General features: G+C 39.7%; 1 protein-coding gene across 3 annotated transcripts in view; it reads left to right on the top strand.

Annotated features, from left to right (window-relative positions):
* The first annotated feature begins 10,237 nt into the window (after positions 1 to 10,237).
* The window catches only part of FIGN (fidgetin, microtubule severing factor), a 113,081-nt gene continuing 101,373 nt past the window's right edge, over positions 10,238 to 21,945 (top strand). Inside the window, exons 1-2 of one of the 3 annotated variants that reach the window (XM_038422741.2) lie at positions 10,238 to 10,818; positions 11,585 to 11,754. In XM_038422741.2, coding sequence (XP_038278669.1) covers positions 11,730 to 11,754 — 25 coding nt within the window. In that variant the 5' untranslated portion in view covers positions 10,238 to 10,818; positions 11,585 to 11,729. Of the gene's footprint in view, positions 10,819 to 11,584; positions 11,755 to 12,749; positions 12,828 to 21,945 lie in introns of those variants that run through there. The other 2 variants (XM_043505211.1, XM_038422742.2) reach the window with 2 other exon arrangements.

Here is a 21,945-nt window from a genome sequence, read left to right as displayed (position 1 = left end):
TAGAGATCTTGTAGGTGTTTGTCTCTGTCTGAGGGGTTGGAGCAAATGCGGTTATATAGAGCTTGGCTGTAGACAGTGGATCATGTGGTGTGATCTGGATGAAAGCTAGAGGCATGTAGGTAGGAATAGCGGTCAGTAGGTTTCCAATATAGGGTGGTGTTTATGTGACCATCGCTTATTAGCACCGTAGTGTCCATGAAGTTGATCTCTTGTGTGGACTGGTCCAGGCTGAGGTTGATGGTGGGATGGAAATTGTTGAAATCATGGTGGAATTCCTCAAGGGCTTCTTTTCCATGGGTCCAGATGATGAAGATGTCATCAATGTAGCGCAAGTAGAGTAGGGGCATTAGGGGACGAGAGCTGAGGAAGCGTTGTTCTAAGTCAGCCATAAAAATGTTGGCATACTGTGGGGCCATGCGGGTACCCATCGCAGTGCCTCTGATTTGAAGGTATACATTGTCCCCAAATGTGAAACAGTTATGGGTGAGGACAAAGTCACAAAGTTCAGCCACCAGGTTTGCCGTGACATTATCGGGGATACTGTTCCTGACGGCTTGTAGTCCATCTTTGTGTGGAATGTTGGTGTAGAGGGCTTCTACATCCATAGTGGGCTAGGATGGTGTTTTTAGGAAGATCACCAATGGATTGTAGTTTCCTCAGGAAGTCAGTGGTGTCTCGAAGATAGCTGGGAATCCTGGTAACGTAGGGCCTGAGGAGGGAGTCTACATAGCCAGACAATCCTGCTGTCAGGGTGCCAATGCCTGAGATGATGGGGCGTCCAGGATTTCCAGGTTTATGGATCTTGGGTAGCAGATAGAATATCCCAGGTTGGGGTTCTAGGGGTGTGTCTGTGCGGATTTGTTCTTGTGCTTTTTCAGGGAGTTTCTTGAGCAAATGCTGTAGTTTCTTTTGGTAACCCTCAGTGCGATCAGAGGGTAATGGCTTGTAGAAAGTGGTGTTGCAGAGCTGCCTAGCAGCCTCTTGTTCATATTCCGACCTATTCATAATGACGACAGCACCTCCTTTGTCAGCCTTTTTGATTATGATTCACCAGCAACCACACACCACACAACAGAACCACTAACCCAGGAACCTATCCTTGCAACAAAGCCCGTTGCCAACTCTGTCCACATATCTATTCAGGGGATACCATCATAGGGCCTAATCACATCAGCCACAGTATCAGAGGCTCGTTCACCTGCGCATCTACCAATGTGATATATGCCATCATGTGCCAGCAATGCTCTTCTGCCATGTACATTGGCCAAACTGGACAGTCTCTACGTAAAAGAATGAATGGACACAAATCAGACGTCAAGAATTATAACATTCAAAAACCAGTTGGAGAACACTTCAATCTCTCTGGTCACTCGATCACAGACCTAAGAGTGGCTATACTTCAACAAAAAAGCTTCAAAAACAGACTCCAACGAGAGACTGCTGAATTGGAATTAATTTGCAAACTGGATACAATTAACTTAGGCTTGAATAGAGACTGGGAATGGATGAGTCATTACACAAAGTAAAACTATTTCCCCATGGTATTCTCCCTCCCACCCCACCCCCACTGTTCCTCTGATATTCTTGTTAACTGCTGGAATTAGCCTACCTGCTTGTCACCATGAAAGGTTTTCCTCCTTCCCCCCCCTGCTGTTGGTGATGGCTTATCTTAAGTGATCACTCTCCTTACAGTGTGTATGATAAACCCATTGTTTCATGTTCTCTGTGTGTGTGTATATAAATCTCTCCTCTGTTTTTTCCACCAATGCATCCGATGAAGTGAGCTGTAGCTCACGAAGCTTATGCTCTAATAAATTTGTTAGTCTCTAAGGTGCCACAAGTACTCCTTTTCTTTTTGCGAATACAGACTAACACGGCTGCTACTCTGAAAGATGTCAGAGTTGTTTCTCAGGCTGTGGATGGCATTGTGTTCTGCACAGCTGAGGTTATGGGGAAAGTGATGCTACTTTTCCACAATGTCAGCCCATGCACGTCGGCAGAAGCACCCTATCTAGAAGTCAAATCTATTGTTTCGACCTTCAGGAGAAGTCCCCCCAGAATCCTTCTTTTTGTAGTCTTGGTAGGAAGTTCTCTGTGGGTTAGTATGTTGTTCAGAGGTGTGTTGGAAATATTCCTTGAGTCAGAGACGTTGAAAATAGGATTCTAGGTCACCACAGAACTGTATCATGTTCGTGGGGGTGGAGGGGCAGAAGGAGAGGCCCCGAGATAGGACAGATTCTTCTGCTGGGCTAAGAGTATAGTTGGATAGATTAACAATATTGCTGGGTGGGTTAAGGGAACCACTACTGTGGCCCCTTGTGGCATGTAGTAGTTTAGATAGTTTAGTGTCCTTTTTCATTTGTAGAGAAGCAAAGTGTGTGTTGTAAATGGCTTGTCTAGTTTTTGTAAAGTCCAGCCACGAGGAAGTTTGTGTGGAAGGTTGGTTTTTATGAGAATATCCAGTTTTGAGAGCTCATTCTTAATCTTTCCCTGTTTGCTGTAGAGGATGTTGATCAGGTGGTTCTACAGTTTCTTTGAGAGTATGTGGCACAAGCTGTCAGCATAGTCTGTGTGGTATGTAGATTGTAATGGATACAATTAATTTAGGCTTGAATAGAGACTGGGAGTGGATGGGTCATTACACAAAGTAAAACTATTTCCCCATGTTTATTCTCCACCCCCTACTGTTCGTTAGACGTTCTTGTCAACTGCTGGAAATGGCCCACCTTGATTATCACTACAAAAGGTACCTCCCCCCACCCCCACCCCCCGCACTCTCCTGCTGGTAATAGCTCACTTTCGTTACAGTGTGTATGGTAACACCCATTGTTTCATGTTCTCTATGTATATAAATCTCCCCACTGTATTTTCCACTGAATGCATCCGATGAAGTGAGCTGTAGCTCATGAAAGCTTATGCTCAAATAAATTTGTTAGTCTCTAAGGTGCCACAAGTACTCCTTTTCTTTTTGTGAATACAGACTAACATGGCTGCTACTCTGAAACCTTTTTATGTGAGTATGTATAATTTTGAGCAATTTTGAAACTGCATATAAATATATGCAGTGTCCTGTTAAATAGTTTTCCTTTTCTTTGATTCCAAAGTTAATTGCATTCATTTGTATGTTAAATGAAAGATTTTATAATATGTATTTGGAAATCAGATACAAAATGTTTCTCAGGTGAATATATAAGGTGGTTGAAGAAAAATAAGACACTAGCTGCAGTCTAGTAATAATGCTATTGTTTAATTTTCAATATTTTTTCCAAAATCAGGTGTTTCATTTTGGAGACTGGATAAATTGATAAAATCTATATTTTTGTCATCATTAATCTCTGATTATAGGCCTAACCATTTCTGTCTCCTAGTAAAGGTGGTCTGACACTGTATTATAAGATGACCTTTTCATTTGCTTATAAGTTTGCCTAACTTTAACAATTTGGGCTGAAATTTTCCTTGTCAAGCTGAATTTTTGGGAAAATGTCATCAGAAACCGTTAAGCTATTTCTCAGAACAAGACTGGGAAAGAATATATTGTTTTGTCCTTGTTAAAAAAAAATCTTACAACCATTTTGTTGAGAAGCTCTAGTGCCTTCATGCTTTGGAGCAAGGACTTGAAATTTGGCAAGGGAGTCAGCCAGGTGACAGGAATGTGCATTTTGCCATTCTTGTGAAAATCGCCCAGATCTGACCAAGCTATGAAAATCTCAGTTTGCACATGCTCAGAAAAGACTTGTTAGAATTTGTCAGCTAAATTCATTGAAGATTCTATCTTCACTGAGCATGCTCCCTCATAGGACTTTCCTGAAATTGCTCCTTCTGAATGGCAGTGGCAGCTGTGATGCTGGACACAAGACCTAGGGTGACCAGAGGTAATGATTTTATAGGGACAGTACCGATATTTGAGGCTTTTTCTTACATAGGTGCCCCCACCCCATCCCAATTTTTCATACCTGCTATCTGGTCACCCTGAGAAAATGAAGACCTGGGAAAATGAAGACTCTCTCCTGTGCTCTCAATGCTTCCCTTGCTGATGCCCAGGCAGTGTGGAGGAGGAAGCAGCTTGACGAGTAGACAGAGACTTGAGGAGTCTGTATAAAGTTCTTAATTAATCACTGGAGCAGGGTCTGGATATTTCCTGACTATCTCCTGAATATTTCATGCTACTTAGCTTGATGTGCTGGCTTTTGTGAATCCCATTCTTAGGTATCCAACACTTGTTGTACATTATATAGGAAACCTAACTCAGGGCTATGAATTCCACTGAGCAACAGGGGACCTAAAGTTAGTTGTTGCAAGATTGAGCCGATATCCCTCCTGCTGATAATAGCTCACTTTCGTTACAGTGTGTATGGTAACACCCATTGTTTCATGTTCTCTGTGTATATAAATCTCCCCACTGTATTTTCCACTGCATGCATCCGATGAAGTGAGCTCTTGCTCACGAAAGCTTATGCTCAAATAAATTTGTTATTCTCAAAGGTGCCACAAGTACTCCTTTTCTTTTTGCGGATACAGACTAACATGGCTGCTACTCTGAAACCAGTCCCCAGATAGTTGTGCTTTATCTTGGTCTTCTACCTTTGGTTCTTTTAGTCATTGAACAACGGCTTGATCTTGTTGCTGCTCCATGAGTGAATTTCCACTGAATTGCATAGAAAAGCTGCAGGATCTCAAGGGTGGAATCCTGGCTCCACTGAAGTAGCTGAGAGTTTACTATTGTCTTCTGTGGGCCCAGTTCACATGTGGTTTGTAAATTACCTTCAAATCAATTAAATAGTCCTAACCATTCTGAATGAAATTCACTCCCATGCAGAAAACCAGGACAAGACCTGCAAATCACTCACGTCCCACTTCAGTTCTATTTTGAAGTTTCAGCTAGGATGTGAGTTGTACATTGGCTTTGTTTTGGTCCTCCGCACAGGAGTGAATTTAATCTCTGAGGCCTATTGTGAAGGACATGGGAACTGCCTGTGGTATTTCATGAATATTATATGGCCATCTGCTTGTTTGATTGTTACTGTGTTGTTGTTTGCTATTAGCTTACCAACATTTAATTTGAACTGGGGTTAGTGGCATGTGTGGAGGAAAGGGAATCATAGCTTCAGATTGCCCCATTTCCTGATACTTACAGAACAGTGTAAGTATCATTTGCTTTAGAAATTTTGCTTCCGGCCATGATGAGTTCAATAGTCTGGCTTGACACAGAGGAGCGATCCTAGCTTGTATTCACAGGGAGAGCTAAGTGTGTGTGTGTGGTGTTGGGGGGGGGAGAATGTTTGGGTTGATAGTCCCTGAAGAACAGGCAAGAGTGAGGCAAAGACCACTGAGGAACAGACTGAATCTCAGTTCCCTGAGGTTGGGGTGTCCAGGATAAACTACCTAAGTCTATAGGTAAGATAGCTATCCATGTAGGCCTTTTATTGTGTTACAGATCCTTTTCTTTTGTGATGTTTTGTTCCTACAATTGAAATTAAACAATACTTTGTTTTTTAAAAGTCTGTTTTGGGTCATTGTATTCATCACTGGTCACAGCTCTTGAAGGGAAGACTTGCTGGGGCCAAGCTCAGTTGGACCTGCTGAACAATAAACAGTTGGTAAACAGGGTGCTGTAGTCCTGATCTAAGAGTGGGAGAATCATGGGACTCCACCAAGAAAGAGGGGAAGATAGGAAACCTGTCACCTAAAGAGTTGCACTCTGAGAAATCAAGAAATAGGTCAGAGGTACAGTTAACCCTGAACTGTGACACCTTCTTTGAAAGATTGATGGCATTGTCTGCCATGCTAAAGAACATGCTTCCATTTTCTAGCAATCCATGTATGGAATTACAATGAACTAAAGATTGTTTCAAAACACACCGTAGTTTTCCTTATAGCTTTACAGGGTACGCTATGGAGCAGATGTGAGGTCTAGCTACTATAATGCTGGTATCTTTAGACTAGCGTAGATAGAAGGGCATCATGATTATGTATTATCATTTGTTTTTCGCGTTTTGAATGGTTTCAATGTAATTGACCCAGGTTTGGTGAAAAGGTCTGTGTACCTTCCATGAAGCGTTGCCTGACTTTAGAGTTAGTAACAAAACCTAAAACAACACAAGTTTCATGTGGTTTTGAGTTTCGTTGTGAACATTTCACCTACCTCAAGAAATAGGCTCAAGATGAGGTTCTCAGGCGTGTGTGAGATGTTCACTTTCAAAATGATCAGGATTGGTTGGTGATATTTTTAAACTAAGGGCAAACAAAATTCACTCCTGTACAGAGGACCAGGGAGAAGCCTCTGCTCAAGCTTCAATTCAGACCTCAAAATAGGAATTAAATGGGATTTAAGTGTGCACAGAAGTGAATTTCACCCCGTATGCATGTATATTACATGGCCACTGACTGGATGCTGAAAACTTTAATGTAATGAGCTGTCATAAAGGAGAAAAAGTATACTGTATGGATTTCAAGTTTAAATGCTAGAGTTAATGCAATTAAACAATTGATAAATAATTCAATGGTGAGGCAATTCCAAAAGTCATGATGCTCCCAACAGTGTTGCCAAATCTGAGTCTTGTGATATCTAGTGTTTTTCTTAAAGCCCCGTCTCCTAGAGTCCAGTAATTATGCAAGAATTTCAGCTTTCATTTTTAAAGTACATTTCTAGCCCTCATGGTTGCGGAGAAAAGCCAGAAAATGTGAAGTCTCAGAAACTGTAAGGAAAATAAAAGGAACCCCAAACATATTTTTTTAAAAAATCTCATGATGTGGGGGGATCCTGACTCATGAATTTTGATGCTTGTGGTTGGCAATCATCTTGCACATCATGCATATTTCATAGCATTAATATAAACAGTGGTACATTAAAGTTTACCTTTAACAAGGAAAGCAGGAATAGAAAATACTGCAAATAATATGCACAACAGGGTCAGGTTAATGTTTCACTAGAAATGTTAACTTTTGGAATTTTGCTTTAAGCTCACCCTTAATCCTATATTAATACTAGTATTTGCGCTTAATTTCTCTGGTCCTTGCAAAAAAAAAAAAAAGGCAAGGAAATGAGCTGCTAAAGGCAATGTTAATAGGCACATTCTAAACTGAGGTTCCATTAAACTGTAGAGGCTTTTACTGATGTCTTTATATCAATATCCTTAAATGACTTGTTTAACCCTGAGTTGGGGTGTCCACAGCACATACTTCCTTAACTGACAGTTAGTCATCAGTCCCTCACTCTACCCCCTTAACTCTATGTTAAAGGGCCAGAGAGATGTAAAGGGGCGGGGGCCGGGCCCAAAGGGCCCTGGTTCCTCCAAGGAGGATTCCCGCTGTGCAGGCTTTGCAGAGACATGCATAGGAACCATGTTGGGGGCAGGCCACTTCTCATAGTTCTGAGGAGATTCTGGTCCATACTGAGGCCCATAGGTAGCCACAGGAAGGTGCTGTAACTTGGGACCCCAATGCTGTTGGAGTTCTTCCAGGAGGCTCTCCAGACCCTAGAGCAGCCCAGGATTAGGAGGTTCAAAGGTGGCTGAAAGCCATGTTAGTTCCATTCCCCCTGAGTTCTGTTTGGGCTCTGAGTTAAATGGTGTGAAAGGACCATTCTGCAATTGGAGCTATGCTCTACTCACAGTCTTTTTCCAGTCACACCCCAAACAGGCTTCCTATATCTAGGGTGCCAACCGGGATTTGAGGCTGGCTCACAGTGATGGCTATACACACTCTTTGCAATCCAGAGATTCCCATTTAACTAATGGAATCCCCTGGTAGCTGGTTACACTGGCTTTCTGTCCACTGATCTGGTCCATGCCAAGGATCTGGCCCATGTTGCTTTGTCTGTGTTTTTCTAACCAACCAGCCCTCACCCTGAAGATCCTGGCCTCCTGAAAGAACCACCAGACAGTTGACGAAATTGCCCCAGGAGCTAGTTGAATGCATAGTCATTTCAAGGACCATCTTCCATCAGATTGCTCGTATGTTGCCACCCTGTCCTCTGTCTCTCCATCTTAGGGAATCTCCCTCCCCACACCTTCCCCAGGAATTAGGGAATGCAGGTTCCCAAGAAAATCAGAAATCTCACTTCGGCTTCCTGTTTTCCTGCATCTGCTTCACGGTGTGCTGCTGCAGGAGAGGCACAGAGAGGAACAGCAAGCTTTCTCTAACATGCCAACACTGCAACTGGATGCACCTCCCTCACTCGCTGGCAAAAACTGTTTCCCCCCTCTCCCACGTCCACTCCCATGACATACAGTATATCTTGTCTTCTTGCTTTGAATATCTGATTGAACTCCCCCAGGAGGAGGGGATGACGAAAGGGATGAAGATCCACCCATGGCATCTCTACACCACTTCCAAGATCAGGGAGAGGGGAGTGTAACTAACCAAGGACAACCATGTGCCTACCTCCTCCTGAACAGGGGGGCAGGGGTGGGGTCTGCCTCCCCACTAGCACAGAAGAGGATAAAGATCCTCTTGTAGTCCTAAATTCCCCAGCCCTGGGAGCAGGAATGAAGATTGTCCTTGTGGAATCCTTCCTGTCATGGTGAGTGTGAATAGAGATGGGGATTGTGTGTGTGAGCAAGAGAAAAAGGAGGTGGAAATGGTTTGTGAGAGTAGGAGAAAGAAATAGATATATGGGGTATATGAGAGAAGAGTGTTTTATGTGAGAGATTGATAGGAATAGAACAGTGTTTGTGAGAGAGCACGCGTTAGGTGTGTGTGACAGAGAGACAGAGAATGGTGTATGTTTGAGAGAGGGCCTGATCTGTGGTGTTTGGCCACTTTATGCCTGGTCTGCCAGCCTAAAGAGTTTGGAAAGCAATCCTAAGTACCCTCTGGCAGATTCCTCCCAGCAGCTGTGGAGTTGGTGTAGCTGGTTCTGTGCCATTCCACGGATGCTGCTGGGGATGTGCTGGAGAAAGGAAGTGTGGCTGGGGTGTTCCTATGCCTTGCCTGTTAGAATATCTCATAGAAGGTGTGGACAGCTGGGCTCAAATTAAGGCAACTCCTGAGGCCTGGTCTATACTAGAAAATTAGGTCGGTCATGGGTATGAAAAATCCACCCCAGAGTGGTGTTGCTGAACTGACATAAGTCCCCGTGTGGACAGCACTAGGTTGATGGAAGAATTTTTCTGTTGACCTAGTTACCACCTCTTGGGAAGTGGCTTACGTACTCTGATAGGAGAACCCTTCCCATTGGCATAGGTAGTGTGTATGCTGAAGCTCTACAGCAGTGCAGCTGCAGTGGCATAGCTGTGCTGCTGTAGCATTTTAAGCATAGGCAAGCCCTGAGGCTGCTCTAACTTTATAATGGGGAAATGTGAAGATGGCATAAAGCCTTGAGTGTTTTGCTTCATCCCTTTGCTGAGTGGAGTTTGGGCACAGGCATGAATTTGGCTGGAGAGAGGAGAATTAGAATTCTTAGTACTTTTATAGCACTTTATATCTTCAAAGCACTATGTTAACTAATTAATCCTCACACTGCTTCTTTGGGTAGGTATCACCATCCCCACTTAATAGATAGGGAAGGGGAGAGGGATAGCTCAGTGGTTTGAGCATTGGCCCACTAAACCCAAGGTTGTGAGTTCAATCTTTGAGGGGGCCATTTAGGGATCTGGGACAAAAATGGGAGATTGGACCTGCTTTGAGCAGGGGGTTGGACTAGATGACCTCTGGAGGTCCCTTCCAACCCTGATAATCTATGAGACAAACCGGAAGGGACTTGCCCAAGGCCATATACTGAGTCAGTGGCAGAGCTAGGTTCAGACCTGAGGACCGTCTGCCTTCCCACCCTGTGTTTATTCTTCCAGAACTGGGCATGTGTGTGGGAGGGAGAGAGAGAGACCTCCTGGGTTGAGGACTGAGAGAAGGGGGTGTGTGTGTGTGTGGCCTAAAGGCCAGAGGAAGAAAGGCTGAGCCATCACCCCTAACAGGCAGGAGCCTGGAGATGCCAAGCCCCAGAGGGTCAGCCCCAGGCCGTGGGGTGGAATAAGCACAGCAGTTTTATTTAAAACAAAATATTGTTTCAGTCTTTCCCCCAAACCCCAGCTGGGCGCTGCCAGGGGGCCCACTGAACCTTTCCCCCTCTCTGACGCGTTGCTCGCCCTGCCACAGCTGGTCAGGCCGACTGACTCTATCGATCAGGGGCTGTTGCCGAGGGGCAGCTGCAGACACCGCCGCGGCTCGGGGGAGGGGAGCTCGGGAGCCGCCGCCGCCGCCGCCGCCGCTGGGGGATGGGGTGGGACACGGAGGCAGCGCCGCTGAGCAGGAGCCGGCGCTAGGAACACCGCTGCGGCGGGAGCCAGGGGCGAGGGAGGGAAGTGGGGGATCCCAACTCATTTACTTCCCGATTCCCCCGCTGCCACAGAGGGAAAGAGGAGTGAGAGCGCCCGGGCTGCTTTGCCATGACCTCCCGGCCACCTCCAGCCCGGGTCTGCGTGTTCCCCTGCAAGCAGCCGCAGCCCCTGCCATGTAACATGACCTGTGCAGCCACGGCCCTGTGCAGCGCAGCCATTGAGCTCTCCCGGCACATGAATCTCCTGCGTGTCTCCCTCTCGCCCCTTTGAAAACTGATCTTTGGCTCTTAGTGTGAAAGTGATTTGAATTTGGCTCGGCGGCGCTCTGCGCAGGCGTCCGGCTGCTGGCATGCTGGCTCCTTGCAAAGCAGCTGTTTTGGGTTTGAAATTCCAACATGGCAGAGGCTGCAGTCAGTCTTCCCTTCAAAAACTTGGAATGATTTCAAATCATAGGCACCTTCACTTAACCCGAGCCCCCATTCATCAGCAAACACAGCGGATCGATGCTACTCTAACCTATCGCGTTCCCCTACCAAACCTGCAGGTAAGATGATCCTTTGCATTTTTCGAGCGATCATTTAAAAAAAAAATTAATCTTAAAGCTATCCAAGACAGCCATATATATTTTTTAAATCGCCTGCTCGTGCCTTAAATATTTAATCTAATTTGCAATCGTTTACTATAGTAAATATTTCCAGCCTGCTTTCCTAATTTTAGTCTGGAAAGTACAGATATACAATTGCAGTGCATGGGCGGGGGGGTTGGTTTTTTTTTTTTTCCTCCTTGATCATTGCCAACAATAGTAGGGAGATTAAGAGTTCGCGATTGCAAGATCCCTCTCCACCTTCTTCCTCTAATTGATTTATTTTTAAGTTGTATTAAACATAATAAAGTGCAGGTAATGTGGGACAACGCTTTCTCACGGAACTAACTTATAAGTAAATAAGTGCAAATAAGAATCTCGTAGAACAAAAGTTGGGGTTAAATCGGAGTATTTTAGCTGGGGGGATATGACTATGTCAGAGGAGCTATTGCAGTAAAATGTAAGCACATCATCTTGGAAGGGGTACAGCGTGGTGGGCGTATTGTTGGCTTGGAACGGAGAGAAAGATGTATAATTTAATGGTATATACAATACACTGATCCTATTACTATCCTCCCTGGAGCTCTTGTTAGTTTCGGTGGGAGTGAGTGAAATTGACATGGACTTGCATTCCTGGTCATGTGCTTTTTTTTCCTTTCTTTCTTCTCTTGTGATCTGAGATCCCTTTTTGTTGATGTTGCTTTCCCACTTAATTATATGCATGTAGGTTAAATGAATACCTGACGAAAGGGCCCACGTTTCAAGGCAGTGACATTTGATAGCTGAGAGGAAAAGTGGCTTTAATGAAAAGCAACCTTTGGAATTCCTGCTTGTGAAAAATCCAATTCAGCTTTTTGTGCTGCCAGCAAGAAATGATCAGTAGCACCAGTGTTTATGGTATGTCCGTTTTGGGATCTACTTCCTTTGCATCTAAATAGCAAAGACAAATTTAAATAGCATGATAAAGAACTGAGGAATTTGCATGTGAATATGACTAGCAAATAAACCTAATGTTTAATGGTAAATTATCAACTGTGTAAATAAGCATTTTTCTTGCTATCATTTGTTTATCATTTCTTCTTTGATTTTAGAATTAGTTTTGTCCATTGTATTGAGCTCAGTTGTAAACCTAAAGTTGCATGGTACTAGCAGTGCACTATATACAACACCAAACTCAAATAGTATGTAAATTAGTAAAATTCAGTGACTGGAGAGGGAAAAACGCTTAGTAACGAATACACAGACACAGACACACACACCTATATGTCTCTCTGTATATACACATACACACGGCTAAAATACAGTATTTTTCTATTTCAAACTAATGATATTATTGACTGTTTCGCTGAACTCCAGCTGATCTCTCCCCACTTTTGGCGTAATCAGTTCTCGCAGGTTTTAGCTGATGATGGGGGAGGAAATGGTTTGCATGTAAACAAAACAAAAATACAGTTGTGATTGTTTGTTTATTGTTGTTGATGAGGAGGATATTTTATGCTAGTGTACATGTGTCTGGCTGTCATTGCTTTATTGTTAACGTGTAATAGAATGAAATAATCAGGCACTCAAATTGACTTATTTTTTTTAAATCTCTCACTCTCAACCCCCCAGCAGTCCCATCTGCCTCCCCCTTGATCCCCTCCCCCCAAAAAAAGTCAGATAAAATGGAGCATGGGGGATTACAATAGACCTTGTTGCGGTGCAGTATGTACAGTTCCAGATATGCAGTTAATATTAGAACTAGCAACAGAAACAGCTATTAATCTATTTTGCACAAGCAAAGGGTGGTGATGGGGAGATATGCTGACTTTTTTTTAATAGCATGCAATAGTAACAAATAAGGATAGAGAGAACACTGGGGAACGGGGGAATCTGAAGTGTGTGGTGGTTGATCTCTCCTAATAACGCATCTGAATGCAAGAAAGGGATTGAGAGAGCAGTTGCACAACGTACACTCCTATTTTGGCGCTGTAGGTGACTCTGTGTGTGTGTGTGTGTGTGTGTGTGTGTGTGTGTGTGTGTGTGTGTATATATATATATATGCTGGACTGCTATACAATGGGGATGATCTAATTGAATTTTGCATTTGGAACTTGTTGACTTTAAAGTGATAAATAAGGGAACTGTTTATTTCAGATGCACATAATTTGCCCTGAGAAATGTTTTGAGGAGCGAGAGGGGGGCACAGCTTCCCTCCCCCTCCAGAGCTGTTGGAGCGAATGTGATTGCCAGATGGGAGATTTCCCTCTGTGATGTTAAAGCTGTAATATATATTCAGAGAAGATTGGACTGCTGCTTGTGATGAGGAGGATATTACATTTATAAATTTTAAATCGGGAATCGGACTGTATGCTCAGAGCTGAAATTGGATGGTGTGGACAGGTGGATGTTTCAATGTGATTCCCGGATGATAGTAAATAATATTGCATATTTCTGATATTAAACATAGTAGTGCTAGGCAGTTATGTATATTCTAAGGTATTTAGGTAAATATTCTAAAATGTGCTTCGTTCCCTAGAAAATCTTAGCTAGTTTGTGTGTTGTTTTTGATAGTTGTTTTTAAAGCCCACTCTTAAATGAAATATTATCAGTGACATGTCTGAAAAAAAGTTTTGATACAATTATTGTTGCCAGCAGATGCACCTCCTTTCTAGGTTTTTGTTTTGCCCAATTATGTGGCCTGACGCAGCCACAAACCTGAAAGGCTGGAAAGTGGGAACTAGTCACACTCAAGCAGCTCTGCTGTTGCAAATTAAAAGTGTTTTGTGGTCAGGAAATGAAAACTACAATGTCTCTTTTGAACAAGTCATTTATCAAGAGAAACATCTATCAAGCAGCGACTTGTCACATTGATCCTCTAAAAGTTAGATGGGAGGTGGAAACTGCTTTGATGTTTTTTTTTATCCTAAATTTATAAAACTGAAAAAGCTAAAGAGACCAGGACCAATATAAATTTAAAAATCAATTCTCTCGGGGTATGACAAAACCAAGATTTTGTTACTACTGTACTGTGGTACAGAACTGAGGAAAATAAGGAGGTATCAAATATTTGTCATTTTTTTCCGTAATAAAACTTTAACTTTGAATGTGTGGCACATGCATTTATGTTCATACTTATAAAAACCTGTCTCTATGTTTATACATTTTATCAGGCATGCTTTCTTGCTCAGTAGTGCATCTGTTGCTTTCAAACTGAAAGACCTTTTCCTTGTTGCTATTGTGGTGCTGTTTACAAAGTTTTGATGGAAAAAACGAATCCCAGTTTTCTGCCTTCATTTCATTCTTGTGTTTCTCATGCTGTATTTGTCATCCTCCTCACATCTCCCATAATGTAAAGGTTTCTCCTACTGCTAAAGTGTTTTATGGCAAGTAAAGTGGCATTTGGATGGCATAACTTGCAACATATTAGGGGTCCTCTTAACTTTATCTTCCCATTTTCATCTTTTTTCTATTGACATTTTTTGTTATGTGAGCCACATTTTCATTCTCACTGAAGTACTGTATTTTTATTTAAAACTGCAATAACTGCACATTCAAAGTACCTATCCAGTTTATTTTCAATGATTGAATGAACTGTACATCAACTAACTTGTTTTCAACTTTTTTCTTTACTTCATTGTGCATGAAGTTACACAGATTATCAAGGAAGTTCCTACATAGGTATTTTAAAAAATCCTTGTTTTTGGGTAAAGTAAATAGGGCACTTTGACCTTTTCTCTCTCTCGCCTTTTCTCTCTCTCTCCCTCTCTCTCTTCTCCCCCTCCCGCCTCCAATAAGTGAGAGTAATGCTGCTTATGGCTGCTTGATATTCCATATAGCTCCATTTGCAAATAGGCAGCAAACAGAAGCGTGGTGGGAGTTTTGGTGAGTGTTATACTTGCTAATTAATCATGTTTGATATGAAGGAATAATAGCATGGTAATAAAGCCTCATTGTTGTTTGATGTTTGTAACAGGATGTGACTCCTACACAAACCTGGTGTTTCCCTCCATCCCTCCCCCAACAAGATATGTACAGTACAGGATCCGGTTGTTTATATTATCCATTGGAACATCTGTGAAAATACAGGGATATTTGCTATCCTAATTGTCATAGCATAGAAAGATTTTTTTATTAATATTTTGATCACACAATTGTCAGCAAAAATGACAATCTTTAATCACTAGCTGTTGATTTTTAAAGACTTTTTTACTTTTGAGCTGAGTCAAAAGTGTGTTTTCTGTTTTTTCTTGATGTACATCTAAAGGTAGCTATTTTTTTATACCAATCATTAAAAAATGGAACTTTACAAACTCTTCTGTAACTACTTGTTCATGTTATGAATACAGTGTAAAAAAATTAATGAAGAAAATATTCCTGCATAGATTATACATTTGTACCTCACAACATTTTAAGATTTGTACTGTAATAACAATGAGATCGTTGTCTGTGGTTTTATGTGGATTTCATTAGCCGTTGCATACAGCTGTAAGCCTCTTCTGATATTGTTCATCTTTTAATTATTAACAGTACAATTATTGAATTTTTCATGTGTAGTTTCAGGTAGCAAAGCTTGGACTTCAAAACGTCACTTTCCAATTTAGACTATTTTATGATGCGTGAAAATAGTTAAAGATCCACTTTTGACTACATGCCCTATGTGTGCTTTTAAAAGGGAGTCTCTAGATGAAAATCATTCTGAATGCTTGCTGTCAATAAGTTAAACACATGTATGCATACAAGAAGTGCCAGATGTAATGACTGATCTTCTGCAGTCTTAATCATCAATTACTCAGCTAATCTGCTTGTTAGGAATGGTTTTGGTGGTACAAAATCAGCATGAGCACATACAGCTTGTATGTTGTTTTTAACATGCTGGTCTAATGTAGCATTCTCAGATCTAATAATAGAAATATATTTTGCTCTTTGCCCTCAATCAATATATCCCTTAAGAGAACAAACTTCACGTAATACTTTGTAAAGTGCCAGATTTATTACTATAGAGTTGAAAAATTTAATTACTGAAATTTTACATTGATTTATTGATTTTTGTGATTGGAGAAAATTGTTCTGCAAATATTTATGAGGTATTGAGGTGTTGATCAAGAATACTTGACTAATCAGTAATTAGTCACTGATAAGTAACAGGTATAAAGATAACACTAGAATCTGAAATATATTAACTCAAAGTCCTTTTTATTATTGAGAAAGCATATGAGAAACAAAATAATATGACTGAAAATTAGACCAACTTTGAACTGAAATTGTGGCTATTGGGCCATATTCTTGGTTTGTATAGATTGGCATCAAAGGACCTGAAGATTTGGCCCTCTGTGGTTTTTTTTTGTTTTGTTTTTGTTTTTTAAATAAAAATACCATTTTTGACTTATTGGAAGCTCCTTTTGAAATCTGTTATATTAAAATATATGGAATTTTAGATAATCATCTGATCCAAAATGAACAGTATAGCTACTGTATAGTAGAGGTAACTTTAAGAGCTGTAAATTCAGGATTGCATATCCCTGATATTGTTTCAGAATATTAAACTCTCTTGCTGCTGGAGATGGTATCCTTTAAGTGAAATCCTTTAAGTGAAACATTATCTTCCTTATGGGTAAGATCACTTTGGGGAATTTAGAGAAAATTCCAAGCTTATTCCCATCCTAAGTAAAAAATAAAAAGTCCCAATAAATAGAGCTAGGTGAAGGAATGTCTTTCAAGTTGAAAATTATTGCTAGAGTATTTGATTCCATTTCTACATGGCATCTGACCTTTTACCCTATTTTAAGGTTGTGTGAATGAGAAATATAAGCACAAAAATATCTGTTGCTTCCAAATTCTTGCAAGCATTCATTTTTGCATGTTTTCTGTCTAAATCCCAAAACATCACAAACATCTTCCTCACTTTAATCTGTATCCTTAAAGGATAGTGGCTAAAACAGAAGAACAGAAAAAAATTCAGCTGCAATATGCTACATTTCTAAATTCTACAAATACAAAGTCTGATCCTTCAAGGTGCCCTAACACTGCTGAGAGGCCAAAGTAGGTTTAGGTCTCTTAGCCTCTTAAAAGAAGTGCTCAGCACCTTGCACGATCTGCACATTAAAGAGAGTGTGTATACTGTGTTTCCTAGAGGGAGATCTATATTTGCAGTAACCTACAAACTAGTATGATGCCTTAACTCTATGATCTGTAAATACTTGTAGATGTTAGTAAAAGACCAACTTTTTGACCATTGAGGATAACACTGAAAGGAGATATAGATGGGTGATTTGGAATAGCACAGACTCCAGAAATTGGGATGGAAATTACATTTAAAATGTCCAGTTTTAGGATATGAGGAGTATCAGAAAGTAATACTCTGTAACCTGAAGAAAGCACCCTGGATCAACATTACTTGCAGTCGGGCTATAGTGATGAGAATTTGAATTTTTCTGTTTTTTGTACAGAATTATGTTGCTATGATTTATTTGGCACAGATAATATGAAAATGACAATATACACATTTTATTCATAAGGTACTATTAACTATACCTGTCAATCTACTTCAACAACACTAAACAATTTGTAATTAGTTCCATAACATTTCTTACTATGCCTATTTAGTGTTTGTATAATAGGAAGCCCAAAACAGTTTTTTCCCCTTTGTTTAAATACAGGAATAAAACTTAATGATATTTCAATTTAAAATGCTTTACGTACAGGGGAAAAAAATCCTCTCTGCCTCAGTTATATTTAAAAATAATATATATAGAAATTAGTGTCATACCAATTGCATATGTATCTTATTTTTAAAAATAATGTGTTTTTAAGTACATAATCCAAAAGCTCATATTAATACATTATTGAAGTAGCAATTTCTTATTAAATTCTGTGAATGTGAAACAGTTTTTATGTGCTTTAAGATACAGTACAGCAAATACTAGTACTGTCTGAATCTAATTTATTACAATACCAAATTGTTTTACAAAACCAGATTATTTCAGTATAGCAGTAAATTTTTGGCCATGGAGGTTCATTTGTAATGAACTTGTAATTAGTGTTTCTATTTTTGTAACCTTTTCATATTCTATTTTGAACATATAATCAATTCTCTTATGGTCTGTTTTTTAAAACAAGTGGTTTATTTAGGTTTCATATGCTTGTTCCACTACTCACCTTTATATACATACCGTACCTCACAATGAATGGTGGCATACACCTCCACTGCATCCAACAATTTTTGTGCAATATTTTGGAATGCATGCACATACAACCTAGTTATAGTTTGGTGGTGACAGATGGGTTTCAGTAATGTGCATGTTGTTTGCTTTCATACTCTACCAAAATTCCATGTTCTCATTGCTAATCTAACATTGTTGATTCTTACATTGTATTTAAACTTTTTTTATATCATCTGTTTGATAAATACCTAGGAATAAATTTGATACACATTTGTAACTCCTACTAATTCTAGTGGAAGTTGAAAATATATATATTTATCCGGGGAGACTTGGGGATAGATTGCGTGAGTATTCCCAGCAATAACTGTAAACTGTCACCTAAAGTTGCTTCTTCCTGATATATTTTGTAGTGTTAGATGAATTATCGTGCCCCCCCTTTAAAGATATTGTAAATGACTTCATCATTTCCGTTCTCAGCAAGTTTATCTTCTCAACTTGTCTCCTGTATCCCAGAATGCAAGCAAATGGGTATCATTAATGAATGACTGAAGGGTTTATGCAATTAGTTTTAATGCTTAATTAAGTTAAAAGAGCTGTTTGTTTCTACATTGACATTTGTGCACAGTACAGCTTATGTTAAAATAAGTGTATTTCGGTTTATAGATCAGGGCGGGAGGGGGTTTCCAACAATTGTTTTATATTGCTGTGTGACAACAGACAGTGTGAGGGAAGAAGAGGGTTATACACAAATATAATCAGTCTCTTACAATAGTAGCTTTATTGACATTTTGACTGTTGTGAACTGATAGTACTACTATATAAATGTGTGTGACAGCTATGCTTATGGAGAAAAAGTCACCTTTATATGCAGTAACGTTAACCCTTCAGTATGTCATATTAAAAGTGTGAACTTTATTTTGTTAGGCTACTGTCACCACCCATTCTAAATTGCCCCATCCCCTCCTCACCAACCTAATTATTTCAGCCTCCTGTGTTGACATGTAGAAAGCAACATTTAGTCTAGGCTGGGAGAACAAGGTTTGCAGGTATTGACTGATATAAGGTATCACATTGTGATACCTGAAACAGATTTAAAAATAAAGTACTGTATCCTTTTCAAGTCAAAACTGAGACACACTGGAAGGTCCAGCAAGAATGTTTCTGAACACACCTTGAAGGTGCACCATTTATTTTCAAAAGAGATATCTCCCATCGCTCATGGATGGCTCCACCATGAAGGGACATATCAAAAGAGCTTATAGAAGTAACTATTCTTTTATGCCCTCCTTACAAGATTGTTTCTGAAAAGGAAAAGAATTGATCCTATTTTGAATCCCTTGTTGTTGGCCTTTTGTGGACCACATACTGTATACAGAATTGTAAAAATAAAGTCTGGCTGTATTGGCCTAATTAATAAAATTATATTTCCATTGATGATTCACATATTTGGGAACCTAAAAATAAATAGTGTAATGTTGCTGTATAAATCAGCACAGTTGGGATCTTATGTGTATCTCTAGAAGGTAAATAAATATATGGATCAGGTCTAGTACTTTCTATGAAATTAGTTAAACAAATTATGTTTTCATGATTATTTAAAGATGTATGTAGAGTTTGTGCAGGAATTTTTAATTTACGTGATTGCCTTATGTACATAATTGAGTAAGACATAAATTCAAAATTAAATGAATGCATTGTGTCCTTCACAAATGCAGAATCAGATTAACATTTCTGTAAACATGAGAAAATTTTTGAAAATTAATGATTTTCTGATTCAGTTGCTGAGACACACAGTTGGCTCAAGTTTTGAACTTGCAAGACAAATACTTTGAATATGGGAGCAGCCTATAAACCACTTACTAACTATGCAGTTGAAAATAAATTAAACAATGACTCTTCTTTCTATAGTTTAAAAAAATCTGCTTTTGTGTATTTATCACTGTTAATGCAGCGCTGAAGAAAATATATATACACACACACACACACACACACACACACACACACACACACACACACACACACACACACACACGAAACTAATGTAAAAACTCTATAGGTATTCTGATACAGATTACCAGCTAAGTAATTGTTTACATCTATATAGAGGGTTGTTGATAAATCTTAATTACTTAAGTGTTTTAATAAAGGAAAGGCATAAATATATTTTGGAAACTGTTGATGTAACAATATCTTGTCATTCTTGATTTTTGTCATGTCAACAACGCTGCTTTTTTAACACTTTACAACACTATGCCACACAGTGGTTTGTCATAGGTGTAAAACGTACAAGGTTTTTTCAGCCTTCATTTTCACAACTTCAGCAGTAATGCTAATTGCGCCAGTACTGTACCATAATGCTGGTGTTGAGATTTTTTTCAGCCTGTTTTCAGATTAACACATATGGCATTTTTGTTTGTATAAAACCTTCAAAATGCTGAGTCTCTGCAAATCCTGCTGACTTCAGTTGTAGATACTCGGCACCTTTCAGATTTGGCTTTTTATATATCTTTTGATAAGAAATCTGTCAATAACATTGCCATCTCACAGGCAAATTTTAATATACAGTGTCTTTTTTTTTTTAAATTGGGATTGTATAGCAAGCTGAATTGACAAACCTTTGATTTAGATGATCTAGATCAAATATATCTAATGCAAATTGTGTACAAATATATATTTATGCAGAAGATTTTTTAGCAACTGTAACCTTATTAATGTAGGCTTATATGGTTTGAACTATTAACCCAAGTTGAAGGGGTTGTAGTGTGATATATCTTCCGCTCACTGTACAACTTCATTTATATCGTATAGAATAATGGTAATTTTCAAAACCGGACTTAAGTAAAGGGAAAATAGTGTCAACTGAGTCATTCGTACAAGTAATTAGCAGAATATATATTTCCCAAAGGCACATCCGCTCCTTAAACAGTTTATAGTAAAACTATTGCTGTGGTTAACTCTGGTTAAAAATGGTCTTATTTGTAGTGCACCCTCCTGTCTTGGTTTTGATTAGGTACAATTTGAGTCTTCCCTCTCCCTCACCAAACATGGAGTCCTCTGAGTTTCATGGGATGTTGACTCATGTTAACTTAGGAAGTGCAATTTGGGCCTCTGATTTTGGGTGCCTGTTTATCAGACATGCCGAGTTCCTTCAGCTTCCATTGATTTCATTTGGAGTTGGCAGTTTGCAATGCCCTTGGAAACCAGGCCTTGGATGTCTCTAGAAGAGGATTCAAAATCAGAACATGAAAAGTTTTGGGCTTTATTTACACTTTTTTGATTGATAAGATGTGCCTATCTTGACATGCCCCAAGTGGGGTTTTCTCAGTGGAACTCAGAGGATAATTTGACTCCTAGTTTTTGGGATGTAAAAAGCAGAGCTAAAAAGCAGAACTCAGATGCCCTTGTTGTTAGATGAACTTACAGTGAGTGTTTAAAGCTGACTGTAATTCAGGAAGTGTGCTTTGGTTTATAAAGCTAAACATTGCAGCTAGTTAGCAAAACATTCAAAAGATGATGTTATTCTAATTGCAGAAACTTTTCCTGGTTTTACTTCTTCCTTTTTAAACAATTATGGCCATTGTGCTCCTTAATGGTACATAAGTACTACAAAGATAAATGGCTTAAAATAATGAGTTTCTAATAATAATCAGAAGTGAGTTAGGTTAGAGTGAATTGGTTTCTGTACTGAAACCTTGTAGCTGTGAGAAAGTAAACCTAGGATCTTGACATACATTTGGAAGAGGTGAGCTGTTTCCAAGCTTTTTACAGGCAATTACACAATTGTGTTTGTGTATATTTAAATCCACATCCCTCCCCACATTTTAAAGACTTTAATGAGTGATTCCTTCATTAGTCCATGTGGATGCTGTACATACAGATAATGTCTAATGATACCGAAAATATTTTTTAAATGGCAACCACATAATTAGCTATGGTGTTACACTGA

The sequence above is a fragment of the Dermochelys coriacea genome, chromosome 11, assembly GCF_009764565.3.
Source record: "Dermochelys coriacea isolate rDerCor1 chromosome 11, rDerCor1.pri.v4, whole genome shotgun sequence".
Lineage (NCBI taxonomy): Eukaryota > Metazoa > Chordata > Testudines > Dermochelyidae > Dermochelys > Dermochelys coriacea.
This window is presented reverse-complemented; position numbering and strand designations above follow the sequence as displayed.